The sequence below is a fragment of the Leucopleurus acutus genome, assembly GCF_964270905.1.
Source record: "Leucopleurus acutus genome assembly, chromosome: 13".
Classification (NCBI taxonomy): Eukaryota; Metazoa; Chordata; class Mammalia; order Artiodactyla; family Delphinidae; genus Leucopleurus; species Leucopleurus acutus.
The window spans coordinates 83776764-83786093 of NC_139155.1; the positions used below are offsets into that span (position 1 = coordinate 83776764).

At 37.4% G+C, this 9330-nt stretch overlaps 1 protein-coding gene across 1 annotated transcript in view; it reads right to left on the reverse strand.

Annotated features, from left to right (window-relative positions):
• Positions 1-9330, reverse strand: part of SBNO1 (strawberry notch homolog 1) — a 58363-nt gene that overhangs the window by 21821 nt on the left and 27212 nt on the right. The window contains exons 11-20 of the mRNA XM_082853754.1: positions 9125-9278; positions 8481-8663; positions 7849-7946; positions 5969-6120; positions 4043-4240; positions 3239-3406; positions 2965-3140; positions 2364-2495; positions 871-1006; positions 27-139 (exon numbers count right to left, since the gene is read on the reverse strand). Coding sequence (XP_082709880.1) covers positions 27-139; positions 871-1006; positions 2364-2495; positions 2965-3140; positions 3239-3406; positions 4043-4240; positions 5969-6120; positions 7849-7946; positions 8481-8663; positions 9125-9278 — 1510 coding nt within the window. The remainder of the gene's footprint in view (positions 1-26; positions 140-870; positions 1007-2363; positions 2496-2964; positions 3141-3238; positions 3407-4042; positions 4241-5968; positions 6121-7848; positions 7947-8480; positions 8664-9124; positions 9279-9330) is intronic.

The window sequence follows — 9330 nt, forward strand, 5'->3', positions numbered from 1 at the left end:
CACATCTATATAACTCAAAAACTTACCAAACTCTCAAGTCTTTTAGCAACAATAGATGCAAATCTTTGTTCTCCTGCCAATTCAGAAATCAGAAAGACGTATTCCGGAGCAGTAACTTGGTTTGATCTATGAGTTCGTCCTGTAATGACAAAAAAAAAAAAAAAAAAAAAAATTCGCTGATTGTGCTCTCTAGATACTAATATTCTGAGACCTATTCCCAGCACTTAACAGTAAGCTGGTATCCAGAAATCTTTAAATCAGAAGAAAAATTAAAGAATGTAACAATTACCCTAACTCCCCAAAAGGCACAAAATCAAAAACGCCAACTTGAACAACATCTGTATTCAGAACAATACTCCCACTTACGGGGGAGCAGAAACTCCATAAAATTATTAAATGATAAACACATTACTGGTGCTACCCCAGTTTAGTTGACCACAATGTTGCTGATGCACAGCTGCTCTGGATTCTCCCAAAATTGTTGTTGTTGTTGTTTTAAATCACCAGGTCACAGGGACATGAAGATGGAAGGGAAGGGAGGAGCAATGTGCCCTCAATGAAGCTACTGGGGGTTGAAAAAGACATCAAGTGGCAGTTGCTCTGACATGGATAACACCCTTGGAGATCTACAATGAAGATACTCCTGAGGAGCCCCATTCTTGAATATAATGCCAGAAAGCCCTACCATAGGTCTTTTACAGCTTTTAAAACAGCCAAGAAATAAATTCATGATGCCCTCTATATTTTAAGGTATATGAAATACACAAACATCTCCAAAACCTACATATATGTCAAGTTTAGTATATCTAGCATTAAAATATTTCCCCAGTAATTCCTGGCTATGAAGTGAAACTCAGTGTAGGAACTTACCAAACTGCTGAATTGCTCTATCAGCACTCCATGGTAATTCCAGGGTCATATGAACTCTTCGCCTTTGATTTTTAGCTCTCCTATCTGCTTGTAATGAAATACCTGAGCTGGCAGCTTCTGAGATGATAGCAATATTCTGTATCAAATGTAAGGAGAAAAGAACAAAAGATCACTTCTGCACAAAGAGAGGTGGGGAAACATCCACCAATACGTATTCTCCTTTACTTCCTAACTCTCAGTTTTAGCTGTACATGGTTACAAGGACACCCAGAATCAAGATTACATTTCCCAGTCTCCCTTACAGCTAAGTGTGGGCACACTCCAGCCAGTAGGTCACCTGAACAACGTCCAGGAAATGTCCCTAATCAAAGATATGCCCTTCCCCTCCTCTTTTTTTCTCTCTGCTGGCTGAAATGTAGAGGTGTGATGACTGAACCTGAAATATGGAGGTAACTAGGAAATGGAAGGCTGCATATTAAAGGAACAAGACAGAAGAGACCCAGACTTCAAGGGGTCACACCAGTCCTGGTCCACCTACTCAAACTTGTACATGAGAGAAATGAACTTCCACTTTAAGCGAATATGATTTTGGATTTTCTGTCACTTAACAGCCAAATCTGATCCCAACTAATACAATTTCTAACGCACATGGGCCTAAATTACTAACGAAACAAGTACTTAAAAAACTGATAATACCTCTACCTATAATCTTTAAAATATGTAACATGAGCTTTTAAATACATTTAAAAGACAACTTTGATAATGGTAATAGCTACTGTCTATTTTCTAGTTGCAGAGGCAAAAAAATTTTGAAATACAAAGCAAAATGTGGATAAAGAGATAAGATTTTATTCTACCCCCTTTAGATTAAGGAAGGAGGTTGAAGTGGTGCTCCTACCTATTTTTTAGCAAAACGCTTATAGCAATTCCGACTAGATGGAGGAAGAACTGATCTGAGAATCTGAAAATTGATGAAGTTTACTTAACAATAAGAGCATACAGAAAGGGCCTCTGAAGGTGACCACGACCTCTGCAGTGGTCAGTTACGCAAGTGTAATCTACAACCATTCAGAGTAAATCGTCTCAATAGGACATGGCAGAGCAAGACAATAAACAGCAAGATCAAAGGATCCCAGTAATCAGGGCATGTGCTTAAATATATTTCTAGACTCAAGATTACACTGACACTAGGGTGTAGCATTAGGTGTAGTGCCACTAAGATGACCTGAGAGAACACAATATTCTGATTAAAGACTTCAAAGGCCTCCAAAGCTATCAAGAGCTACATCTAATTCTATGCACAAAACACCACATTCGATTTATAAGAAAATAATGAAAACGTGTAAAATGTTCAGTGATTATGTGTAATTACTTAAAAAAATAGAGTAAGAACATTCAAAAGACATGATTTATATTAAAAGAAAAAACCTAAAGATTAATCCAAATGTATGGGCATTATTCTTTTCGCCAAAAAGCATCCCAGAAAAACATACCTTATCTCCATCCATAAATCTTTGTTTTTCCGTGATATTTAGTATTTCCACAGGGACATCAAGTTCAGATCTTGACTCATAAGATATACTTCCATCATCATTGCTTACAACCCTCCCCTTGCGGCCAGTCATCTGCAAAGCCAAACAGCGTCACTTACAATTAATGTAGCTGACTATGGTGCATGAAGCTCAGGGCTCCCAACATAGCAACTCGGTGGGAGGTGAAAGGGATAATGAAACCAGCATGTACTGTGCAACCTGTCCTGCATCAGGCACTGGGGGAGAGAGAACATTGCAACACAGTGCCTGGTTCTGAAAAGTTCAAATTCCAGGGGAGAAAACACACATGCGGCAATGATAACGAAGACTGCATGACAGGTGCAATAACAGAGATCTGTGTCTTGGGGCAGATACTCAAGATAATAGGGGCAGGAATTTACTTGCTCTAGGATGACAACTAGAGTAGAGCAAGGGTTCTAAGATCTAATAGAGGATATTAGATAATTATATGATGATACCAAATATATCACTTATTCTAAAGGGTTTGAAAGTGGCAAAAAATTACCTAGAAGAGACACAGCCCTGATCAAGTCATATTTACCTCAGCAACATTCTCAGGGCCACCAAGTTCATCAATAAGTTCATCCAGGGTATTAGGAGGGAGGTCTTCAGCTAATTTTTCTAGTTTATCAAGTAGGTCTTTCTTCATCTGCTGGGCCCTTTCCACGGCATCCTGACTTGTTATAAGGCTATTGTTGCTGTTGGTGTTACTGTTAGCTAGATGAAGTATATTTGTTAAAAATCAGTACAAAGTTTAAATATTTGTTTTGTTTAAAAGTACATTTCACAGACAAAGCAAGCTTCCACATGGATACCTGGTGCACTGTTAGGAGCAGGTGAAATTACTGGTGTAGAAGAAAAACTAGGTCGTTTTGATCCAAGACCTGATGCTAATAAGGCACTTTGAATAGAATCTGGATCTATACTTCTCTTTTTTTTTTTATCTTTGTTTTTCTTGTGGTCCTTTCTGATTAACCAGGGATCTGAAAATTAAGGAAAGACACGTATCAAATCATTTGTTAACACAAGTACAGAATTTCCAAAGGAAACAACCGTTGAGTTTTTTTGTATTGTTGAGCGACAACTTGTAAACCACCACCAACTTCAGAGGTCCAGTACACCCATACACCATGAGGTAAATTCCATGGTTTGAGGTTATACTTAAGTGCACAAAATTGAGGTCATGATCTCACATAAATATGCTGAACCTCCAGAAGACACACAAGCTTGGAGCTGCCACCAAGCAAAGATTAGAATCTGTGTGATGATTTCTATAGGAAAAAAAAGGTTTTAGTACAATACCCCATTTCAAATACACAGAAATAGGGACATCCCTAGTGGTCCAGCGATCAAGAATCTGCCTTCCAACTGCAGAGGATGCAGGTTTGATCCCTGGTCAGGGAACTAAGATCCCACATACCACAGGGCAACTAAGCCCGTGTGCCGCAACTAGAGCCCATGTGCTCTGCAGCCTGCGTGCCACAACTAGAGAGACGCCCGCACGCCGCGACAAAAGATCCCGCCTGTCGCAACTAAGACCCAACGCAGCCAAAAATAAATAAACAAATACACAGAAATAACTATTCTTTAGCTTACATTTAATAGATTCATGAACTCACCATCTTCATCATCCTCACTAGACTCATCTCTAAATGGGTTGAAATCATCGTCATCTCCAGAACTCATGTTTTTAGAGCTCTCGTAGTCACTTTCTTCATTATCGGAGGCATCAGATTCACTTCCACTATCATCAGAACTGCTACCAGTAAGGCCACCTATTTTTCTTGCTTTTTTGGATTCTCGAGTTATTTCTTCACCTATCCTCAAACCCCAAACAAGAGAGTCAGCCCAAACACACTGTTCTAAAGATCCAGGAAGCTACATTTAGTTCATGAGCTAATACACTTAGTTAACTCAAATGAGAAATGAAGAAAAACAGCATTTGTGTAAGTATATAAGAACAATTAAAAATTCATAAACAAGAGCTAGCCTTTTGGATTCCTATAAGAAATCCGGTTATATTCAATTATTCTTAAGAAGAAATCAGGTACATAAGTACAAATGCAAGACAGCCTTCAAGTGCACAAGTTTCAAAATAAACATCTCAAGACAACAGAGATGAAACAGAATCTCTGGCATTGTCACAATTTGTGTATCAGGTTGAGAGAAGAGGCCTAATAATTACAGATTTATAAAATATGCAAATACTTTATGGAATACTAAAAAAACTAATCTATAAAACTACATTTTTAAAAGTCAAACAAGGTGCTGATCTGAATTATCTTACTGAATATTCATAAAAGATATCTGGAATAAACCAACCAAAACTAAGCAGAACATTAAAATGTTTACATATTAATGATGGTGAGAACATAATTCAAAAACGGGAAACAAGACCATCTATCTATCTGACTACTCTGTTACTGACTCTAGGACTCAGCTTTACTTTTTGTGCCACTAAAATTAAAAAATACTGTCAATTATATTATAATAGCCAACCTACTTTCAGGCATATTAAAAACGTAAGGGAAAAAAAAGCATTTCTTAGAACCGATGAAAGGTAAGGTTAAAGTGTCAGGCACTGTGTTTAGAACACACAGTATGATAGTCTTCACAATATGAGTTATTATCACCATTTTAGAGAAAGAGAGCCTGAGAAGTTACCTTCTGAAAGTCAAAGAGCTTACTTAGTAACCACCTAAACACAAACCCAAGTTTGTATTATTATAAGATGTCTAACAAACAAAGATGAGTGTATTCCTAATAATTAAATAATAAACTAACAAAAGTCTCTTTAAAGAAGACTATATAAACACACACTCACACACACACACACACACACACACACACACACTCACACACACACACACACTCACACACACAGCATTGACAATAGAAAGGCCCGGATTTTGGTTCCCCATTTATCACCCAGTAGTTGTGCCAACCTGGGGATATCGCTTAACCATTTAGTCTTTCTGTGCCTTAGCTTCCTCTGTCTATAAAACTGAAAAAATATAACCTACTTTCATACGGATCCCTTGCAAGTTGAATGAGATCATGTGTGTGCAGTGCTCAATACAGTGCCTACTCAGCACCAGTCAAATCATTAAAGCCCCAATTTAAAATGGGATTACTTGTGCATTCAAAAACTACATGAGCCAAGGGAATTCCCTGGTGGTCCAGTGGTTAGGACTCCGTGCTTCCATGGCCATGGCCCAAGGTTCAATCCCTGGTCAGGGAACTAAGATTCCGCAAGCCATGTGGTGCGGCCATAAAAAGAAAGGAAGGAAGGGAGGAAGGGAGGAAGGGAGGCAGGGAGGCAGGGAGGCAGGGAGGCAGGGAGGGAGGGAGGGAGGGAGGGAGGGAGGAAGGGAGGGAGGGAGGAAGGGAGGGAGGGAGGGAGGAAGAAAGAAAGACACTTCCTTTAAAAAAAAAAAAAACTACATGAGCCAATTCAAGGAAGGCAGTACATTCCCAAAATACAGCTTGCATCAAGATGCTCAAATTTATACTACTTCCAGCACCATTTAAAGAAAAGTACCCACCTTTCCGCTTCTTTATTTTATTTTCCTTACAAGGACTATCTCTTGGTGAGCTGTTGTTACTTGGAGCTGTCAAATCGATTCCTAGCAAACTATAAAGTTTTTTCCTGTCTGGAGCAGGGAAGTGTTTTTCAATGAGTGACTGCAACACTCCTCTGTTCGAAGAGAGAAAAAGTGACAGTGGCTCAGTATGCAGAATAGTTTATTATACATAAAATCTTACTGAATGTATTTGTTTAAAATAAGTATACTTTATTAGCAGCATTTCCAAATTGGATATCAAAAGTAGGTTAGCTCCACATAACTGTAAAGCTGTTAGGAACTCAGCACCAATGGTTCCTGATTCTTTTTCAGAACTGCTGCACAGAGGAAGACTCCGTGAAGAAAAATTGCACAACAGTGACTCGAGTCAACAAGTGATTCAAAAGAGCTGGATTCTGAATGTAAAGGACTTTAACAATCCTTTAACCAATTTATTTCACATATATTTTCCATTTTCAGGTACATGCAAGAGTTACAAATAATAAAATCTATGTCTTACTAAAAAATACATTTGGGGCTTCCCTGGTGGCACAGTGGTTGGGAATCCGCCTGCCAATGCAGGGGACACAGGTTCGAGCCCTGGTCCAGGAGGATCCCACATGCTGCGGAGCAATGGAGCCCATGCACCACAACTGCTGAGCCTGCGCTCTAGAGCCCTCAAGCCAGCCACAACTACTGAGCCCACGTGCCACAACTACTGAAGCCCACGTGCCTGGAGCCCATGCTCTGCAGCGGGAGAGGCTGCCGCAATGTGAGGCCCGTGCGCTGCAGCGAGTAGTGGCCCCCGTGCAGCAATGAAGACACACACAGCCAAGAAAAAATTTTAAAAATAAATAAAAATGAAATAAAATAAATTTTTTAAAAATAAAAAATGAAAAGTACATTTTATTCAATCTTACAAAATACTGATAATCCAGCTCAAATGAATTTTAATATTCTAGGCCAAGACTGTCCAACTGAAATACAGTGCAAGCCAAGCATAGTTTTTACACTTTCTAGTAGCTACATTAAAAAGTAAAAGAAAACTTGTGAAACTAACTTTAATATTTTATTTAACTTAACATATCGCTTTAAAATGTAATCAATGAAATGTTTTACATTATATTTCTTTAAGTCTTTGAAACCTGGTGTCTATTTCATACTTAAAGGTCATCTCAATTTGGACTAGCCAATTCAACTCTTAATAGCTCCCTGTAACTAGTGCCTATCATTTCAGAGGCAATACTAGGCAGGCAAGCACAGGAAAGATACAGATTAGCAGGTGCATGTTTTGCTTTTAAAAGTAGTTTTAAGTTATATCTATCTTAAAATGAGCCACTTGAATGTGTCCCCTAAGGCAAAAGATAGCATGGCAGCAAAAGTTATTTTGTTAATTTTGCTACCAGAGTTAGAACTGTCTGTTAGGCAAACAAACTGAAAAACAGTGTCTGAAAACATTTTTTAAATCTCTTTTGACTATCTCAGGATTATTTGCAATGTTTATATTAGAGCATACTAAACTAGGGCAAACTAAACTATATTGCTCCTTTGGATAATGGTAGTTTCCAATACACAAAGCCAAAACAAAACTGAGTATCTTAAACCAAGCTGTCAGATTTCCAAGATGTACAAAACAAACAAAAATCAAGCCCTTCAGTTAGTCCAAATACTGGACATAATATTGTCAAAATACTTAACATTTCAGCATTTCTATGTTATTGTTTTCCAATAGACATGTTGTTATGCATACACAGGACCATAAAAACTAAAATCAGAAAAACTTTAAAACGCAAAAATTTTGCCTCCAGGAAATGCCAACATTTAAACTAATCTAAGTAAAAACTCAAAACCATAAACATTACTTGGCAGTTGAAACGAAATCATTCAATTCTCCTCCACCCTCTTCCAAGGCTTCTAATGTTCTAGCTTCTCCCGTAGACTGCAGACCAATTACAACACACTGGAGGCAAAAAAGAATATTATTAATTATAAATAAAAATATCTACGTGGTTTCTTAAGACTTATTTTAAATATTTAGTTTAAAAAAAGATTTCAAACAAGAATTACCCATTACTGTATGTGTGTACCAATTTATTTATTCTACATATATTTGAGACATGCTACATGTAATACACTTAGCTAGGAAACAGTATTACAGCAGTGGACACTACTGAAGCCCCTGCCCCAGTTCTTTGTGCTTTAACTAAATATGTATTTACCAAAAAGGAAAACACCTTAATGTAATATATATATCCATGTGTTATCAGTTGTTACATCTATGGTTAGCCAAATTATAGTGATGTTTGTTTATACTTTTCTGAGCTATCCAAATTCTTTATAAACACGTATTGCTTTTATTATCTTAAAAATGCATTTTTTAAAGTCTTACTATGTTAATATTTTTTACAAGTACCCTTTAGAAAGAAAAGGCTTTTTCAAGTAGAAAGGCTCAACACCCAAAAGACTAAAACACATAACCAAAGATGAACCTTACTTTTCCATTCTTGATTTCTTCTCGAGCTAGCTGAACAACCCTCTTAACTTTGGATGCTATGCACAAGTATTTGAAAAATCTCTGGTGGGCAGACCAGAACTGACCCCACATGGATTTTTTCATGCGTTGCTCAGCATCAATCAGATCTGCAGCTTGCTGAAACCGCTCTCTGGCGATGACCCACTGAAGGTGCACAATCAACATTTCAGATATTTCAATCTTTTGAGTGTGATTTTAAAATGACTAATTCAATCAAAATAAAGTGCAAGACACCATTTAACATGAACTCAACGAAGCATTTTCAGTAACTTGGGAATCTCTAAACAAATGTTTTTTAGGACGCTCACATAGAGCTGTCCCAAAATTCTTATTAACTAATGCAGTCATTTTAGGAAACAGTTACATTGTGATTTTAAAAACTATACAACCAAAATAAATGGCTATTTTTTATAAATTACTTTAACAAAGAGAAAATTGGGAAAATAAGGAACCAGTGATTTATCTGTTGTTTTATAGCAGAAACATACTCCTGTGAGCTGACAGGAGTATACTGGACAAAATATACTCCTGACTGGACAAAATTGGCTAACAGATACATTATCAGGTACATTAAAAGTACTAAGAGTTAATAAAAACATGCTCACCAGTTTGACTGCTTTATTATACATTTTAACATAGCTCTGAGAAAGAAGAACTTCCTCAATTTTGAAGGTCACTCCAGTAAAGCTCAGCTGTCGAGCAATGTACATTCCTCTAAGCTTCATATCCATAGCAACTATTTCCATGGCACCAACACCTCTGAATAAAATTAAAACACACAGTAACTATCATTAAATATAGTAGAGCTTTA